Consider the following 19,346-nt stretch of genomic DNA (forward strand, 5'->3'; position numbering starts at 1 on the left):
TTCTCTCCCCGCCTCCCCCCACCCCCACCCGCCAGTTTGCTTCTTACTCTCTGTCTGTCTCTGTCTCTGTCTCTGCCTCTCCTCTCCCCTTTTGGGCATTATGGTTTGCAATACAGATATTGAAAGGTTATCGTGTTTTTCCCTTTACCTCCTCTCAGAAATTGATCATTTCCAACCATAGCCAGTGGTCCCTTCTCTATCCTAGCTGCCCTTCACCTCCCACCCCCTCCCGAATCCCCCCAAGCCCCCTGTGGCAAGCTTCTAACTGTGGACCGTTCCTCCTGGCCCTTGTTTCTACCATCCTTGGATATTTGTTTCATACTATATTTTAAAATTTCCTGCAAACGACATTCTACGTCTGTCTCTCTCCCTCTGACTCATTTCACTTAGCATGGTATTCTTCATGTCCATCCATTTATAAGCGAATGTTATAAAACCCAGCTCCTGGAACTGTGCGGCCGCATTCGCGGCCACGCGACATCTTTTTTATCTCATTCCTACTTTGGACAAACTGGCAGGCTACCAAATGTAACCTGCCCACACAGCAGTCTGGCAAGCTCCCCGTGGCATATCCAGTATGCCAAATACCAGTAACAATGATGGGTCTCATTCTCCTAACCCCGAAAGAGCCTTGAATATGGCACTTTTTAAAAAATCTCAGGGCTAGGACGAAGAAGACGTTAATGGGGCCTGCTCGAGGCAATCGACGAACAACAGTATGGTCGTGATCGTGATCGTGATCGTTATGACTTCATTTTTCCTGGTGGCTGCATAGTATTCCATTGTGTAGATGTGCCGTAATTTCTTTATCCACTCATGTGTTCTTGGGCACTTGGGTTGTTTCCCTATCCTGGTCATTGTGAATAGTACTGTGTTGCTTGTCATGTATGCAAGGCTGAGCAGTAGGACCACAGATGTGAGACACCATGCTCCTCCCCCGGCCCCGCATATTGGAAGGAGCCAGGGAGAACATCCACTCTGTGCCCACCTGGCCGTGACCCTTGGGGGTCGCTGCCGTGGTGCCTCAGCTTCCCCATGGGGCTAGCAGGGGTAGGGGGGGTAAAGTCATGGCTGGGACATCGCCTGTGAAGCCGGGTCCTCCCAGGTAGGGGCAGGGGGCTCCTGTCTTCTGGCTGGAGGGAAGGGTGGTAGGGCCAGCTGGGCACTCACGTAAGCTCTCTGCTCTGCGCAGGTGACAGACGGTGGCACCATCAAGCAGAAGATCTTCACCTTCGACGCCATGTTCTCCACCAACTACTCACACATGGAAAATTACCGCAAGCGGGAGGATCTGGTGTACCAGTCCACCGTGAGGTGAGGCCGGGGCCGGGGGGGGGGGGGGGGTTGCAGTGAAACCTGGTGTCCAGTGCGCCGTGACGTGAGGTCCAGGCTCATGGGAACAATCCCAGTGCTCAGCTACACCCCACTGTGCTCCTGGGGGTGGGTCCTAGGCCAGAAGGCAGATCTGGGGGCTGTACTGTGGCCATGAGCCCTGTTCCCTAGAGGGACGTTCCCTAGTCTGGTCACAGCTCTGCTACATGGCCTCAGTGTTGCCAGCAGTGTTGCTAGCTCCTCCTAGTGAGTTTCTCAGGCCCAGAGAAGGTGAGCCAGGGCTTGACACCACACAGCTGGGAAGGAGAGTGCTGGGTGTGTGCCAGCCTTAGAGGCTTAAGTGACATCCTACCATTCCCCAATGGCACCCCGGCGACCCGGATCCTGGGACACTGGTTCGAAGAACCACAGCCCAGGCAGGCACAGCAGTGGCCGATAGGGAAGGGTGAGCCCCAGGGTGGAGCAGCTCCTCGTGCCTGTCCGAGCAGATACTGGATTCTGACTCACTGAGGGGCACTCCTGGGGATGCTTGATGCATGGTGCCGGGGACCGAACCTCGGACTTCACTCACAAGCTCTACCCCCTGTAAGACCCTGCGACCTCCAAATAGGCCCCTGCCGTGCCCTAGGTGTGGGGGTCCCGTGGACCTACACTCCCTGCCCGGTGCTCCCTAGAGTTCCTATTTCATTCTCATCTCTTCCTGCCCAGAGGGTCCTTCCCACCATGGCGTTTCCCTCTGTCCCCCCAGAACCTCCTCCTCAGCCTTCAGGACCCAATTCCAACAGTTTCTCTGAGGGGCCCTTCCTCACTCACCCCTTGCCCCCACCCCCACCCCCACGGCACCATGCCTGACTCTGGGAGAGGGGCCTCAGTCTGTGCATGAGGAGAGTCCCTCAGGGGGCTTTGAGTGCACAGACACATGCATACACACGCGCGCGCGTACACACACACACAGGCATGCATCGCGCACACACACATGCATGCATCACACACACACACACGTATGCATGGCACGCGCGCACACACACACACACACACATACACACATGCATGCATGCTGTCTCGCGCTGCACCGCTTGAGAGTTTTCCCAGTGTCCAGGCAGAAGCATTGCCACCACCCCCCTCCCCCCATTAGAGCACAGGGAGAGATGCTGCAGTGGACACAAGCCTGTGGGTGTGGTCAGTGGAGTGTCCTTAGGCCCCCCACCCCACCCAGTTAGAGGCCAGTGCTCGAGTCTCCAGGCCCAGGCCAGCTCTCTCTCCTCTCACACGGACCTCATGTATCTATGAACCCCAAGACGGAACAGGGACCCCCCTTCTCGCTGCAATCTGCAAACTTGGAATGCATCAGTCAACCCTTCTGGGCCGTCCTCAGCCTGAGTTTCCTAGCTGGGGTGGCGGAGCCGGGGGTGATGAGAAACTGGGGTAGATGCCAGGTGGCAAAGTTCATAGAGGGAAAGTGCAGACGCCCTGCCCTCCTCTCTGGAGGGAGCCCTCCTCGGGAACTCAGATCAGACCCAGTGGCCTGGGAGGGTGCAGAAGGGGCTTCTCCCTGGGTGCCTTTGTTCCTGTGGCTGAGCCCGCCCACACCCACTTCCTAGAAGGGTGGGGGTACCTTAAAATGTTAAGCCTAAGGCAAGTTAGCAGCAATCAAGATGGAAAAGGAGGTGAAAACTTATTTGGCAGGAGGAAAATGAACTCCCCTGGGAACCAGAACCAGAGAAGAGTTTACAGGCGGTGACCGTGCTGCTCAGGCCAGAAGCAAACCCCCCCCCCATCCCCCACCGCTTCTTGGTTACCTTGGTGGCAGAGGAAACCCCTGCTCCCAAATTCTAGCCCAGGGTTTCCAGTTACCCCACCCCCCACCCCCACCCCCACTGCTGTGGCTATGGCATCTGGGGCAACACTTTGGCTTACCCAGAAAACCTCAGGACCCCCACTAGGCTCACCTGAGCTCCTGGAGTTTGGTGTCAGTGCCGAGGGCCTGGATTCAGGTCCCAGCTCAGGGTTTGCACCAGTTTGCAACTGCACCCAACGCCCAAGGGGGTTTGTGTTTCTCGGCTGGGTACCACCCTTGGGCTTAGATCCCGGGCTCAGTGCGATTCTGGGGTTGTTGTGAGCTCAGGACACTTCCGTGGCTCTGGGGTTGGAAGGCAGCCAGGGGCGTGAGCAAGATCAGGGCAGCCTGGAAAGTCTCCACAAGTGATCTCCAGACAGAACTTTCCAGAAAGTGCAATATCTGAGTGCAGCATGTTCGCTGCCAGTGTCGCCCGGTACACCCACCCTCCTGAGGCATAAAATGAGAAACCAAGAGCCTGGCCTTTCCCAAATTTCATCCACATCTTCAAATCCTTTGTTCCCGGGACCTGTGGGTGTCATTGTCCAGCATTATTAGTCTCCCTCGCTCTGTTTGACATACAAGGCTCTAGTTCCCCCAGACCTGGCCCAAAAGCCCTGCTGAAGGATCTGAGCATGGTCAGACCCAGGCCACCACCATGTGACACCCCTCCACTCTAGTACTCCCTTCTTCACCGCGGGGCAGGAGGCCCAGAGAGGGATGGAGAGTTGCCAAGGACACACAGCAGTGCCATCTAGTGGCTGTGCGCTGCACCCTTCTCCACCCTGAGTTGGCCCCGGTGACAAAGGAGGAAGCAGCGGACTGGAACAAACAGCCCCCCTAGGGGTCTGATGGACCAGGAGAGGTGCGGAGATCCTGCCAGTACCAAGGAGGCTTGAAGCAGCCCCCCCTCCAGTTCATCCTCCCAGCCCTGGGCCCCATTAGGGCAGGCTGCAGGGGCTCCACATTTACATATAAATGAAGATATTTACAAATTAATGCCTCTCTCCTAGAGAGGGTCCCGGCTCTGCAGCTGTCTGCGCGGCTTCCCTTTCAGCTGGGGGACCGGGGGAGAATGAGGCTGAGATTAGCCAGAAGGGGCCAAGAGCAATTTCCAAGGACTCCCGGAGCTTTTCCTGCTGGCGGTGGGGGTCCCGGAGGGCTAGAACTCGGGCAGGGTGATAGGACTTCTGCACCAGGGGCCGGGGGAGGGGCGAGACTGAGGGCTGGTGTGATATGCTTACTGCGTGATCTCGATGACCTTGGGCTGGGCACTGATTCCCCCACACCCACGACCCCAGCCTGTCAAAGCCCCTTCTCCTGTTGAACCTCAGAACCCAGAATTCTGGCTTGGGTTTGGCAATCTTCTAGAAAATGTCATTGAGTCCTAGTGGGAGCCTGGCAGGGGGCAAGGTGGGCTAATGGGGCCATCCAGCAGGGGACAAGAATTGATTTGGTGGGCCCCACGGGTCACTTATGTGAAGCAGGGAGGAGAAAGATGGTCACTTTCGATATGCCAGACACAGTAACAACAAAGTCTCCAATGGAGACGTTACTGGGCCCGCTTGAGCAAATCGACGATCAACAGGAGGGCCTTTACCTTTACCTTTACCTTTCTCCCCCAACAGCCTCTGCCACCAGGGGTAGACAAGCAGTGAAGCAAATAGATTTTATTTGGAGGGTTTAAGGTGTGGAGGGAGAGACAGTGAAGGAGTGAGAGTGACACACTCAATAGAGAATGCGGGCTTCTCCAAGGGTGGAGAGAGCCCCTACACACATCCTAGAATTAGACACAAAAGCATGAAAGTACACATCTCAAGACGGGAGATGCGGGCAACACGTGTGCTCGGGTACCACATGTGCTTGGCCACGTGGACGCAAGCAGCACATGGGCCCCGGGCAGTATATGCGAGACCTTCCTTTGTTTATGCGGCCAACCTACCCTGACGTGGGGCTTCTTCCCAGGTAAAAGTCCATTGCTAAGGAGGTTACCAGGGAGTTTGGGAGTGGTGATGGTCTTCCTTGGGCTGAATCACTAAAGTTAATCAGATTGAGGGAGAGGTCTGAGGGAATTCGTGGAATCTCCTTCATGGGGAGGGGTCCAGTCTCCTCAGGGTCCCCTGCTCAAGGTCTTATCCATATGCACAAAGTGGATCAGCCTTGGAATTTCATTGTCCAGGGCCTTTCCCTGACTACCTGCCTACATCAGAATGACCAGGCTTTGTGTTCTCTGGATGAGGCAGGACTGTATTACTGTATCACTGTTGTCTGGTTGTTCATGGATTTGCTTGAGCGGGTGCCAGTAACATCTCCAACCGTCCCAGCTCTGATATTTTAGCAGCCTCTCCTTACTTGTCTTTCCCAATGCTGCCATATTGGAGAGTCAGGGGAATGAGACCCATTGTTGTTGTTACTGTTTTTGGCATATCGAATATGCCATGGGGAGCTTGCCAGGCTCTGCTGTGCGGGCAGGTACTCTCTGTAGCTTGCCGGACTCTCCGAGAGGAAGGCGGAGGCTTTGGGGGCGACCTCTAATTGTTCCAGGAAATACTGCGTTGCTCTCTTCCGGGAGGGAGGGCAGAGAGCAGAAGTGAACACTTCTTCCAGCAGGCAGGGGGATTGGGCAGCTGTCCCTGCCCTCTCCTCGTCAGCTAGGGGACGTCGGCACTCACACCGGGGCTCTGCCTCCAGGGCTGAGACAGCTCAAAGGTCGCCCATGTCCATTTCCCAGCTGTCCACCTAGGAAACCTGCCACCCAGCATCTGCGTGGGCTGCGTTCCCCTTGGCTCTCCGCCCCTTCCTTCTTCCTGGCTGCTGGCACTTTGTGAGGGGCTGCATGTGGGGGCAGTGACCTCTGCTGGCCTCCTGCCTCCCCCACGCCCCCCCTCTCTGGGCCCCCTCAGCGCCCAAATCTCTATCCCTGGGGCAGGATCCCACTGATGGGTGGATCCCCGCCGAATGTCGCTGACCTCTGGGAGGCTGGGGTGAGTCCTGGGGAGCATCATATCCCCCCTAATCCCCCCACCCCCTGTCCCGAGCCTGTGCCTTCACTTTCCTGTGTTCCCTTCCATCATCTGCTCAGGGACCCATGAGTAGTTAGGTCCCATGCCCAGTTAGGCTTCACGGGCACCAGCTTGGTGGGGAAAGACATTGAGACTCCAGGAGTTCCATGCTTTTTCCACCCCTGACCCTTCTCTGTTTGCCAAGGTCCAGCTGATATGTTGCTTCCTCCAGGAAGCTGGTCCTGATTGCCCAAGAGGGGTGAGCGATCCCAGAGGGCGCGACCCTAGCACTTGATGGATTCCAAGTCTACCCCTGGGTCTGAGGTTCCTCACCATGCTCCCTCTTGTCTCCCAGCCCAGCACCCATAGCATAGCGGGTGGAGGATTCCCCGTAGGCACCGGGAGGGCGGTTGCCGATACCTGTCCCTGCTGGTGGGTGAGGCAGGAGGCAGCTCCTCATTGAGGGGTTTACAGAGCAGGGGTGAGGAGCGAGTGAGGAGAGAGACAGGGAGGGATGCAGCTGGGAGGGGGAGCGCTTGGCTTGCATGCGTGAGGCCCCGAGCTCAACCCCTGGCTCCACAAAAGGAATCAATTCATTAAAAGTGGAAATGTACAACTGATGATGTGTTACGTGAAAGACGGAGGAAATGGACGAGCAAGGTGGGCACAATGGGGCGCCTTGGGGGCTTCTTAGCCAAAATGAAGGGATGAACAGGAGCCAAGTAGGGGTCGGCTATAGCTCAGTGAGAGAGCAACTGTCCAGTATGTCCAAGGCCCTGAGGCTGAATGTTCAGCATTTCCTGCCCCTGAGCATCACCGACCCAAGCAGGACCCAAAGCTCTGCAGGAAATGACTCTGGGCCCCCCACCCCACCCAGCGCTACTGGCGTTACCCCTATATTCCACAAAAAGTTCAGCAAACAAGATCGGGAGAACCGAGGGCACATTCCAGGCAGAAGGCAGAGCAGGTGCAAAGGGCCTGGGGTGACAGAGCGCAGCTTGATGTAGGTATGACCAGAGCAGCCACCTGACCCGAGTCCAGGAGTCCTTAAAGCGGTTTGGCAGTGGCACTCAGCATTCTGGAGGTCACGGGAGGCTGTGGCTGCTGAGAGGACTTTTCTTTTTATTTATTTATTTAAATTTTTATTAGTGAAACACCATGAGGTACAGTTGTAGACTTACAAATTTTTGTGCTTGGGTTTCGATTATACAATGATCAAATACCCATCCCTCGACCAGTGCCCATTTTCCGCCACCATGGGTCCCAATATCCCTCCCACCCTCATCCCCCTCATCCCACCCTGCCTCTATGGCAGGGCATTCCCTTTTGTTCCCTCTCTCCTTCTGGGTGTTGTGGTCTGCAAAAGAGGCAATGAGTGGCAAGGAGAGGACTTTTCTAAGCCTGCTCTGGTTGCCTAGTGGCAGGGGGGAGGCACCTGGAAGGAATATAAAGCACCTGCTATCTCCAACAGAGAGAGAGCCTGGGGTGGACTTGGGAGGGCAGGAGGCAGGAGTGGGCACCCCCGGAACCACTGCTCTTAGAGGAGGCTGGACGTCTGATTTGCAAACCCCTGGAGTCTGCAACTCTCTTCCAAAGCCACAAGCTGGGTGGGTGGGACAGAGCCTGGGTGGGGGAGGCCCGGAGGAGAATGGGGGCCCAGTCACACCTCCCTAATTCATATTTATCAGGGGAGGGAGACGCGGAGAACTCTCGACAATGAATAAAGAGCCGGAGTGTGGAGGGCACGGAAAGAAATGCCACTTCCTTTATTACCTCCAGACGCACCGGTTCCCGCACCCTATAGCACTGATGGCGCATTTGCTGGGTTCAAGGCGCAGAGCAGGGGGCAGAGCGCCCCAAGGGGCCACATCGCCACCTCCTCTGCCGCTCAGGATTTCAAGCCTGGTCCCCCGCCCACCCCCACCACTAGCCTCAAAGCTCCTCCAAGGCTCGGCTGCCTCCTCTTTCATCTCAGCAACCCCAGAACCTACTTGGCATTTAGAAAGGAACAATAAATATTTGTAGAATGAAAGGAAGGGAAGGGGAGATAAAACATGGAGATAAATAGCTAACAATTCAAGTAATAAAGTGATAGCTGTCATAGGCAGGGTCTGGATATAAAGCAGGGATGAATCAGAGCAGGGAGCAGAGAAGTCGGGGAGAAGGAGGCACTCGGAGAATCCCTGGAGGTGATCATTGTTTTTAGACAAAGAGAACCTCCGAGCAGATTCTGTCTGGGCAGAGGGCACCTCGCGGACACGGGGCTGACACAGGGGGACACGGCTGAGACCCTAGCGAGACCATCCCGTCTGGGGGGCAAAGGCCATCCCATCCCGGGGGGCGGGGGGCAGGCAGCGGCTTCCCAAGTCTCTTCTCAAGAAGAAATGGCACCAGGTTTTATTTGTGTTTTGGTTTGGTGTTTGGTTTTGAAGCCACACCAGATGGTCAGGGCTGACTCCTGGCTCTGCACTCAGGGATCACTCCTAGTGAGGCTCAGGGGACCATGTGGGGTGCCACGGCTTGAACCTGGGTCAGCGGCATGCAAGGCAAGCAGCCCACCCGCTGCACGATCGCTCCATCCTGAGTCTTGAATAGACGCATGAAGGGCTGGTTCCCAGAGAAGAGAGGTCGGTCTCTTCTGTCATCTGTCTCACTTCTTCCCCTCCTTTTCTTGCTGCAGTACACCAGGGGTCACACTCAGGGGAGAGGGGGGTAGCACTGTGGAGGGTGGGGGTAAGGAGGTCACACATTTGGTTGCAGCACTGAAGCACTGAAACACTGAAGTGTTGCCAGGGGTGGAACTCAGAGTCACACAGCAGTACTCTGCCCGCACGCCTCATCCAGTCCCGCCTTCTGTTTATGTGCCTGTCTATTTACGTGCAGGGCTGGTTCTTTCTGCACCTTCTCCTCTTCCTCCTCCTCCTCCTCCTCCTCCTCTTCCTCCTCCTCCTTCTCTTCTTCTTCTTCTTACTCTTCCTCTTCTTCTTTTCTTCTTCTTCTTCTTCTTCTTCTTCTTCTTCTTCTTCTTCTTCTTCTTCTTCTTCTTCTTCTTCTTCTTCTTCTTCTCCTCCTCCTCCTCCTTTCCTCCTCCTCCTCCTCCTCCGCCTCTTCTTCTTCTTCTTCTTCTTCTTCTTCTTCTTCTTCTTCTTCTTCTTCTTCTTCTTCTTCTTCTTCTCCTCCTCCTCCTTCTCCTCCTCCTTTCCTCCTCCTCCTCCTCCGCTTCTTCTTCTTCTTCTTCTTCTTCTTCTTCTTCTTCTTCTTCTTCTTCTTCTTCTTCTTCTTCTTCTTCTTCTTCTTCTCCTCCTCCTCCTCCTCCTCCTTCTCCTCCTCCTCCTCCTTTCCTCCTCCTCCTCCTCCTCTTCTTCTTCTTCTTCTTCTTCTTCTTCTTCTTCTTCTTCTTCTTCTCCTCCTCCTCCTCCTTCTCCTCCTCCTCCTTTCCTCCTCCTCCTCCTCCTCCTCCGCTTCTTCTTCTTCTTCTTCTTCTTCTTCTTCTTCTTCTTCTTCTTCTTCTTCTTCCTCTTCTTCTTCTTCTTCTTCTTCCTCTTCTTCTTCTTCTTCTTCTTCTTCTTCTCCTCCTCCTCCTCCTCCTCCTTCTCCTCCTCCTCCTCCTTTCCTCCTCCTCCTCCTCCTCTTCTTCTTCTTCTTCTTCTTCTTCTTCTTCTTCTTCTTCTTCTTCTTCTCCTCCTCCTCCTCCTCCTCCTCCTCCTCCTTTCCTCCTCCTCTTCCTCCTCCACTTCTTCTTCTTCTTCTTCTTCTTCTTCTTCTTCTTCTTCTTCTTCTTCTTCTTCTTCTTCTTCTTCTTCTTCTTCTTCTCTCTTTTGGGCCTCACCCAGTGAGTCTCAGGGGTTAGTCTTGGCTGTGCACTCAGGAATTACTCCTGGCCATACTCAGGGAACCGAACCATATAGGATGTCAGGGATCTAACCCAGGTTAGCTGCGTGCAAGGCAAACGCCCTACCTGCTGCACTATCACTCTAACCCCTCTTCACCTTCTCTTGATGCTCTAAATTCCTTAGTTCCTTTCTCTCTGAAGTGCCATTTGTGCGTGAAACTGTTACTCATTTGCTTATTCATCTGACCTCTTGGCAAATACGTGGAATATTTACCATGGCAGAACCTATGCTGGGTGCTGACAACAAGGCAAAGGCAGAACCTGGAAGATCACGTTGGTCTCCCATTACGGGAGTCCTCAACTCACACTAAACCCCTCACTGAACCCCTTTCCTCACCCCGCAGAGATCCTGCACCCCAAGCCTTTAGCCCCAAGCGGGAGGCAGCCCCAGCCTCCAACTCTTGATTTTAGAAGCAAGGGCTGCAGTTCCCCTGGCAGCCACTAGGGGAGTTTCCCCTTTGTGCTCCCCACCCAGAAAGGAGAGTCCTCGGGTCATATCATCTGGGGAACAGGCCAGCCCCACCGTGTCCACACCGCAGGTCAGTTTCTATTGGGACCAGCATTAGGACCACCCTGGACTTTGCTTGAAAATGTCGGCTCCTTGGACTCACCACAAGGCAGCTGGATTCTGGCGTGGGGGAGCATGTCCTGGATATCAGTCTTTGAAAAGAGCTTGCAGGTAAGCGTGTTGGCGGCGAGACTTGGAAAGCTTTTCAGGCTGGACCAGTAGGGCCCGAGGCGAGAGGGACCCCCTCCTAGGCGCTGACCAGGTCCGGAGCCTGCTTCCCACAGGAAGTGAGAAGTGCTCCTTCCTGCTCCCTCCCGCCGCCCCCCCCCCCCCCAGCCCAGGGCATTTACCCCTAAGGTTTGCTGAGCTCCAGTTCTGAGCTTCCCAGCCCCCAACACCAGCCTGTCAAGGAAGGGTGGCCCCTGAGCCCAACCCCATCCATCATCGAGTTTAACCCTCACCGACACCCTGTGGAGCATAGATCTCAGGCCCATGGGATCCTGCGGGATAGATGATGGCACAGAAGAACAGAGGGAGGCAGACGCCTCTCTGAAATCACACAACGTATATGTTCACAGAGTGTGATGCTCCCTGGGTCATTGGAGCTGCGGTGGGTTCCCTGGCCATGGAGGGCAGGCTTGCTTGTCTGACAAATAGCCACGGTGCCCACCCTGTGCCCAGATCAGTGACAGGCACTAAGTCCCAGGCAACCCAAAGAGGGCCTGTGACCTCTGTCTATCTCCTGACTCATGCATTCACACACACACATACACATACACACAGACGAGCACACACATACATATGCATGCACACATGCACATACACTTGCTCACATACACGCATAAACACATATACACACACTCACATATACTTAAACACACGCACATGTATGCACATACTCAAACGCACACATGCATGCACATACACACATGTACACACTCACACACATGCACACACATGCACACATGTGCACACATGCACACACAGTGCACAACACACACACACACATACACACCTGCACACATGTGCACACATGCACACACGGTGCACAACACACACACACACACACACACATACACACCTGCATCAATGGCTTGGGGTGCTCTGGGCTTGAGGTAGAAGCTGCCAGCCTCTATTAGCTCCTTAAGAACAGCCCGTGCCTGGGAATTCCAGGCCCTGGAGGCCAAGGGAAGCCCTTCCTGACTCCAATCAGGACACGCCAACCCGGAGCTCAGGCCCCTTGGCCACCTCTGCAGGAGGCATCAGTGCCATTGACCCCCACAGACTCGCCGTGGAATCCACTCAAGCAAAGACGCTTGCCTGGCCCGGCAGTGAGTCTGATGAGTGGGTCACCCTCCCTGCCCCTGCCTCTCCTCCCTGTGGGTGGCCTGTCCTCCTCTGACCCCCGAAGCTCCTCAGGGCCTCTGGGCCTGCCCCCGCTGAGAGCGCCGTGAGAGCACGGCGCTGCTCCCCAGTCTCCTGGGCACTGAACTAAAGCTCCGCCCTGCAGTTTGAGTCACTGTGGGTGCAGGACCGGCCTTACTCCCCTGCCCTGGGTGGCCGTCCTGCTCTGGTCACAGGCTGTCCGCAGCAGGCTCCGAGGGCTAGACACTGCCTCCTTCCTCACGTCCTCCACAAAGGCTGACCCTCTTTTCCTTTTGATCTTGCCCTTGGGTCTAGGGGCATTTTGGGTGACTCGATATTCTGTCTCTCCCCTCCAGTGCCCATGGGGACTTTTGTTTTTCACTCTGCTTCTACCTCCCTTGTGCTTCCTTGTGTTCTTTTTATTTTTTTGTCTTGGAGCCTCTGTAGAGGCCCAGAACCTCCCCCCAGTAGCAGCCAGCCTGCATCTGATGGCCCAGGAGCCATCAGAAGGGAGGATCTTCTGCAGGCAGGCACCCAGGGGCACGCCTCTCTGCTTGGGTCTTGGGTTAGCGGAGCCCTTTCTGAGCAGAGCCCCAACTCAGCAGCACCTTCTACCCCACACCCATCCCCCCCCATTCTCTGTCTGCCCCCAGACCCACAAAGAGACCTCCTCCTCTTGGGCTCCCTCCAGGCTTTCTCCTCCCCGGGGAGGGACCTGCTTGCAAAGCTGTCTGCTGCCCTCTGGCGCTGAACAGGGGAATCACAACAGCGACGGGGGGTTCGCTGGAGGGTGGGTGGATGTGATCCCGCAGGAATCGAGGGATCCTCCTTTCTTCCTCTCCGGGGCTTCAGCGCCCGGCGAGGGTCTCCACAGAGACGCGAGGGCTGGTAAATGAATGAGCTGCCAGCGTGGCCAAATGTGGCATTATCATTTCAAGCAGTCAGCAGAACGCGGCCCATCCGTCATCCGGGCTCCCCCTGGCACCAGTCCCAGCGGGCAGGTCTCAGCCCCTCACACACCTCCCTCCGAGAGGAGCAGTGATAGGGGCGGCCACCCTGGGCAGCGGGGCTCTGGCCCTCGTGTGGAGGGAGGATCAGGAGAGGGAAGTGTTTCAGGGGTGGGGGTTCTCTCTTTGGGGAGCATTTTGCCTTTACCCGGGGCCCTGCAGTGTCTTTGCCCGGCAGCGTGAGGGCAGGATGTGGGAACCAGGGGTGGCCTGGCCCAGGCTCCAGACTCTTGCCCCAGCCACCTCGCACTCATTTCGGGCCTTGCCCTGATTGTTCCTGTGCTTGAAAAGTGGAGCCAGAGAGATACTCCAGCCAATAGGGGACTGGCCTTGCACATGGCCAGCCCGGCTTCAATCCCTAGCACCCCGTGTGGTCCCTGAGTCCCACCAGGAGGGATCCCTGAGTGCAGAGCCAGGAGTCAGCCCTGGGCACCCCTGGTGGGTCCCCCAAACAAAAAGCTTTTCTTCATTGACTGCGGCCATCAGGAGGTGGGTAAGACTAGAGCCAACTCTCTGGGGTCTCTGGAAGCAGCACAGGGAGAGGTGGGGGTGCTATCTGCAATCAGGGCGGGCAGGCAAAGGCCAGAGCTGGGCATTTCTGTGGAAGCCATGCACAGGTTAGAGGTGGGCACCATTGTGATGGAACAGGACTGTGCAGGGACTGAGGGGCCAGGCAGGAGATGAGGAGGGAGGCCAGGTGAGGCCCTGCCCAGGGAACACCACTAACTTGGCCCCAGAGCAGCCGCCTTGGTATAGAGCAGAGTCTCCTGCTATGGGTGAGCCTGGGGCCTGAGAATCACTTCCGCTTCCCTGAACTCCCGCTGAGGCCTGTGTGGGGTGTTGGGGCCTTGGTCCCCAGACCCCAGTGGGTTTTGCTGACTCCCAGGCTGCCCAGGTCCAATCGCAGCCAGTGGGAGCTGAACTCTGCAGAGAGATGTGGGTTTGGGAGACACAGGTAGGGGAGCTGGGGGAGGGGAGTGTTTGCTTTTTCAGTTAAGCCTCTGGGGTGGTTCCATTCCAGGGGCAAGGTGGAGGACCCTGTGGTAGAACGTTCTGGGTCACTAAGGAGTTTGAGTGATCTAGGGATGAGGAGGAGTCATTGAAGTTGATCCTATTTCTATTTTCCTGCTATTACGAGAGTCCCCTGGGTGTATGGGCAGGGAACTGATGTAGAAGAGGGGAAATAGGGTGCAGGGTGAGGGGTGGGCCTTGGGGAGGAGGGACAGAGAAGGGGCAGGAGAAGGATTTGGGAGTAGAACTGGCAGGACTCACTGACAGACCCAGGCAGGTGGATGTTGAAAGAGAAGCGTTGACAGTGATGTCTGGGCCACGGACTCAGCATTTAGGGGAGGGGACAGAGCACAGGAGGAGGGGACACTGCACAGGAGGAGGGGACACTGCACAGGAGGAGGGGACACTGCATAGGAGGAGGGGACATGCACAGGAGGAGGGGACACTGCATAGGAGGAGGGTACACTGCACAGGTGGAAGGGAAACTGCATAGGAGGAGGGGACACTGCACAGGAGGAGGGGACACTGCATAGGAGGAAGGGACACTGCACAGGTGGAAAGGAACCTGCATAGGAGGAGGGGACATAGCACAGGAGGAGGGGACACTGCACAGGAGGAGGGGACACTGCATAGGAGGAGGGTACACTGCACAGGAGGAGGGGACACTGCATAGGAGGAGGGGACACTGCACAGGAGGAGGGGACACTGCACAGGAGGAGGGGACACTGCACAGGAGGAGGGGACACTGCATAGGAGGAGGGGACACTGCACAGGAGGAGGGGACACTGCATAGGAGGAGGGGACACTGCACAGGAGGAGGGAACACTGCATAGGAGGAAGGGACACTGCACAGGTGGAAAGGAACCTGCATAGGAGGAGGGGACATAGCACAGGACACAGCACAGGAGGAGGGTCTCCCTCCTGCACTGAGGGGCTGCTGACGCTGGGTGGGGTAGGTCCAGGGCAGAACTCACGTCCCCTTGGACCAGGGGAGACATGACTCAGACAATCTCGTAAAGATAGCAGGTGCCCCGGCATCAGAGGACAGGGCCAGGTTGTGGCCACACATGCAGACAGAGGCGCCACCAACACAGATGCCATTTTCAACCAGCCAACTCTCAGACTCAGGACACATCAGCCAGCAGGCTTTTGGCGCCCTGCAAGCAGCAAGCCCTGGTCATAGGCTGCAGTGGTCCCTCTAGGGCCCCTGTAGCCAGTCGGAGGTGGGAACAGCACCAGTTCTGAACTCTGGGGGTTGATCCCTTCCTGTCCTCCAAGCCTAGATGGCTTCCCTGACCCGTAGCCCTGGGATGGAGCTGCCGGAAGGGCAGATTTATGTATCTGCAGCCAGAAAACCAGGGCCGCTAGAAATCATCTCGGTACGTGCCTTCTTGCGCGAGCACACGTAGACACACCATGTGGTATCTTTTTCCTCCTAAGTGAAAAACCAGTAATGGGGCTGTCAGCTTTATTACTAATTACGCAACTGCTTTATGGCTGGTATTAAAAAAATTGAAGGCTAAAAATGTCCGGGAAAGACTTAATTTAGTAAACAGTTCAGAACAAAGTATTTGTCGCCGTGGTATTTTCTTCACATTAGAATTTGCTCCGGGTGATTCGAACTTCCTCTTTAATATACTATTGCAGTCTAATAAAGTCCCCCGGTTCGGGGAGACTCTGCTACGCTTGGAGAGGTGATTGTTTCAGGAGATGAAGAATGGGTAGGATTGATGGCGAATGGCAAGCCCGAGGGTTCTAGAAAAGCACAGCTGGGAAAGGGCAGATGGGAGTGCCTTGCTGAGCACAAAGGAAACTCTCGATAATGGGTGAACGAAGGAAGCGGTGGGTGACAGTAGGGATGGGCGGGACGGAGGGATGGATGAGTGGATGAGTGAACGGTGAGGGAAAGAATGGATGGATGAAGGAATGGATGAATGGGTGAAGAGATGAATGAGTGAATTGGGAAATGAAGGAATGAGTGGATGAAAGAGTTAATGGGGGGCTGGGGCAACGGTACAGCAAGTAGGGTGTTTGCCTTGCACATGGCTCACCCACATTCAATCCCTCGCATCTCACATGGCTTCCTGAGTGCTGCCAGGAGTAATTCCTGAGGGCAGATCCAAGAGTAAACCCTGAGCACCACCGGGTGTGGTCCAGAGCTTTCTCCCACCCCTAAAAAAAAAAAAAAGAATTACTGAAGAAGGGGAAAAATGGGAGTTGGATGAATGAATGAACCAATGAGCAAGTGACTGAGTGATTGAAGAGGGGATCAATATATTAATGAATGAAGGATGAAGGGATGGATAGATGAGTCAGTGGTTGAGTGAGTGAGTGAGTGGGAACAAAGGGATGAAGGAATGAAAGGGTGACCGGAGGGACAAACACAAAAGTGGGAGAGCTATTGGAGAAGGAGCTTCCCGCAGGATCACCAGGTGTTTGTAGAGCTGCTCAATCTTAGTCACGGAAAAAGAGGCCCTGAAACTTGCTTTTGATCAAGGAGGAAAGATCCGCGAACCACTGGCCATTTGTATAAAGAGCTTGGAGCAGGCGTCAAGATGGATCAGCGCTTCTGGAACAGCCGAAGCTTAGAAAGGGGGGATTTGGACACGGTGTGCAGTGGGTTCAAACAGGGGCCCACTTCACACCATTTCCCCACTGTGAGCAGTCCCTGGAAGGAGTGGCTGTGGCTAAGCCAGGGCTGGGCTCTGCTGGGGCCTCGGGAGAGGGCCCCTCCTCCATGCTGTGGGCCCTGAGCCACCTTCCCTGCTCCCCACATCCCCATTGCATCCATTATAGTGGCCAAGAAAGAGGAGGAAGAACACACACAGGGTCTGTCTGGGGGTCTCCTGCCCTATGCTTTCATCTTGGCAGCCTCCTTAGGGCAGGTCTAACCCTGGGCAATCTATAACCAACCCTTGTCTCGGGCTGGCCACTCGCCCAGTCCACCGTGCTTTACAAGTCTTATTTTAACAGTGTGGGAGATGAGCCTTGTTGGTCCCATTCTACAGATAGGAAAACTGAGGTTGAGAGGCTTGTTGACTCCAGGTGAAGCAGTGGGCAAGGGGCAGCCTGCATCCAGAGTCCCTTCCCCCCCCCCCCCCCCACCTCCCCAAGGCCACATCACCTTCTCACAGCATTGGGCTGGAAGTACATTCACTGGCTGGGGCTATGTCACATACGAGACATATGGAGTGTGGGCTATGTCACATACGAGACTCAGGAGTGTGGAGGAAGCCTCCGGGAGCCCCAGTGATGGGGAGGTGAGGTCTCCTACACCCTGACCACCTCGCCCCTGCCTGGGACCAACATAAGGCCAGTTCTTTCTCTCTCCACAGAATGACTGTGGAGGAGTGGCTGTGTGGGGTGGCTGGGGGTCCCGGGAGAGTAAACGTTGAGGTGCCCCCGATGGGAAGGAGCCAACGAGGAGAAGCAGTGTGGCGGAAGGCAGCCTGGCTGGCTGCGTCTCTGCACTATGAGCCCTCCCTGCGGCTCGGGTCCCCCTCACTGCCAGACTGCAGGGCCTGCCCATGAGATGCAGTCGGTGAGGAGCGTGGAAGGCTGCAGACGGTCCAGGGGAACACTGATCCGTCATAACCCCTGTAGGTGCCCGAAATGCCCCACCCTGCCCAGACCCTCAAGCACGCCATCCGCTGCTCAGCTGGCTCTCTGTCCCCTGCCCCCCAGAGACTGACAAAGCCAGTGCCAGGACCCTCTGAGATGGCCAAGGGTCTCCACTGGGACCCCTGTCCACGTCCTTCCTTTCTCACTAAGGTATAACACACACACCATAGCGTGATCACACTGCAAGGGTCAGCCCAGGGCCCCTTCCACGCACACAGCCCAGAGCTTCCCTGTCACCCAACCAGGTCACACGTGCTCACAGCATCTGGGAGGCCCACTCATCTGATGGTCGAATCAACTTAGACACGTCCTTGCCCTGCCCCTCTGTGGGGCCACACCTCCTGTGGTTGGCTTCTTTCTCAGCCTACGAGACTAGGCTGTGGGGCTGGACAGGAAGGTGTCCCATCCTTGGTCAGTGCTGTATAGTATTCCATGGTGTGGTTCTACTGTAGATGATTCGACCCTTCTCTTGTGGAGGGAATGAGGCTTGTGGCCTTTGGTTTGGACTCATCCCTAATATAGTTGCTTTAATTTGGGGGCCATGCCCAGTGGTGTTCGAGAGTGTTTTTTTCCATCTTCTGTACTTGGAGTCACTCTTAGAGGTGCTGGAGGGACCCTAGAGGATTGAGGGGATTGAGCTGGGGTGGGCCACACATGAGGCAAGTGCTAGCCTGTACTATCTCTCAAGCCCAGTTGCTTTGGCTGTGAATATTCATTTCCCTGGCATACTCCCTGAGGACAAAGTCTTTGGAACAGTTTGTGGGCAAATGTTTGGCCCTGGAAGTGTCTGCCCGTCGGAGCTTTCTAGGGCTGCCATAACAAAATGCCACAAATTGGGCGGCTTAAAACCCCAGCAACACATTCTCTCATCCTTTTGGAGCCTGGCAGCTTGAAAAGGCATTGTCTGAGGCACGCTTCCTCTGATGATCTGGGGAAAGTAATTCCCTTCCTCTCTTAGAGCCTGTTGGTCTCCCACCCCATTCCCGCCCCACCCCTCTGCCTAGAGCCCCCCTGGTTTCCTCTCTCTGAAGGTCTGGGTCCCCCTTCAGGGCCTGGAGAGATAGTATAGTGGGTAGGGTACTTTCATTGCACACAGCTCACTGAGGTTCCATCAGAGGATGGTCCCAGGAGCACCGCCAGGAATGTTCCCGAGTGCAAAGCCAGGAGTAACCCCCAAGCATTGCCAGGTGTGGTCTGAAAACCAACTGAAACCAAGCAAAACTAGAATAAATTATCTGGGGCCAGTGATAGTAGAGCGGGTAGGGTGTTTGCCTTGCACGCGGCCTTCCTGGGTTCGATTCCCAGCATCCCATATGATCCCCCCAAGCACCACCAGGAGTAATTCCTGAATGCATGAGCCAGGAGTAACCCCTGAACATCACTGGGTGTGACCCAAAAAGCAAAAACAAAACAAACAAACATAAAACAAACTATCCCCTTCTCAGCAGGATGCGGGAGTCCCGCAGGAGTCCAGGGTTATCTGGGATGGGTCAGGCGTGGGAGCGGGAAGTGCCTGTGGGGTTGTTGTCTTCTGGGGGCTGCCAGGAAGCATTTGATGCTTTGTCTTTGAAGCTTCCCGAGGTGTTGCCTTGGCCCACGGCTGCCTTCAGTGATGCGCCCTGACCTCAGACTCTGATGCTCGGACCCTCCTACCCCCTCTTCTCAGCACCCTTATTCTACCGTGGGCCCCCAACGGGCCAGTGCTGTCTCCCCCTTCTCTGCTCCTTCATCGCAGAGCAGGGTCCATGCGGAGGGGGTCTCTACCTCCTCG

At 55.7% G+C, this 19,346-nt stretch overlaps 1 protein-coding gene across 1 annotated transcript in view; it reads left to right on the forward strand.

The window, feature by feature from the left end:
• The window catches only part of IGSF21 (immunoglobin superfamily member 21), a 246,518-nt gene that overhangs the window by 161,172 nt on the left and 66,000 nt on the right, over window positions 1-19,346 (forward strand). Inside the window, exon 3 of the mRNA XM_056123072.1 lies at window positions 1,193-1,314. Within this exon, the coding sequence (XP_055979047.1) occupies window positions 1,193-1,314 (122 nt within the window). The remainder of the gene's footprint in view (window positions 1-1,192; window positions 1,315-19,346) is intronic.

This window comes from Sorex fumeus, unplaced genomic scaffold, assembly GCF_029834395.1.
Source record: "Sorex fumeus unplaced genomic scaffold, SorFum_2.1 ptg000047l, whole genome shotgun sequence".
NCBI classification, from domain to species: Eukaryota; Metazoa; Chordata; class Mammalia; order Eulipotyphla; family Soricidae; genus Sorex; species Sorex fumeus.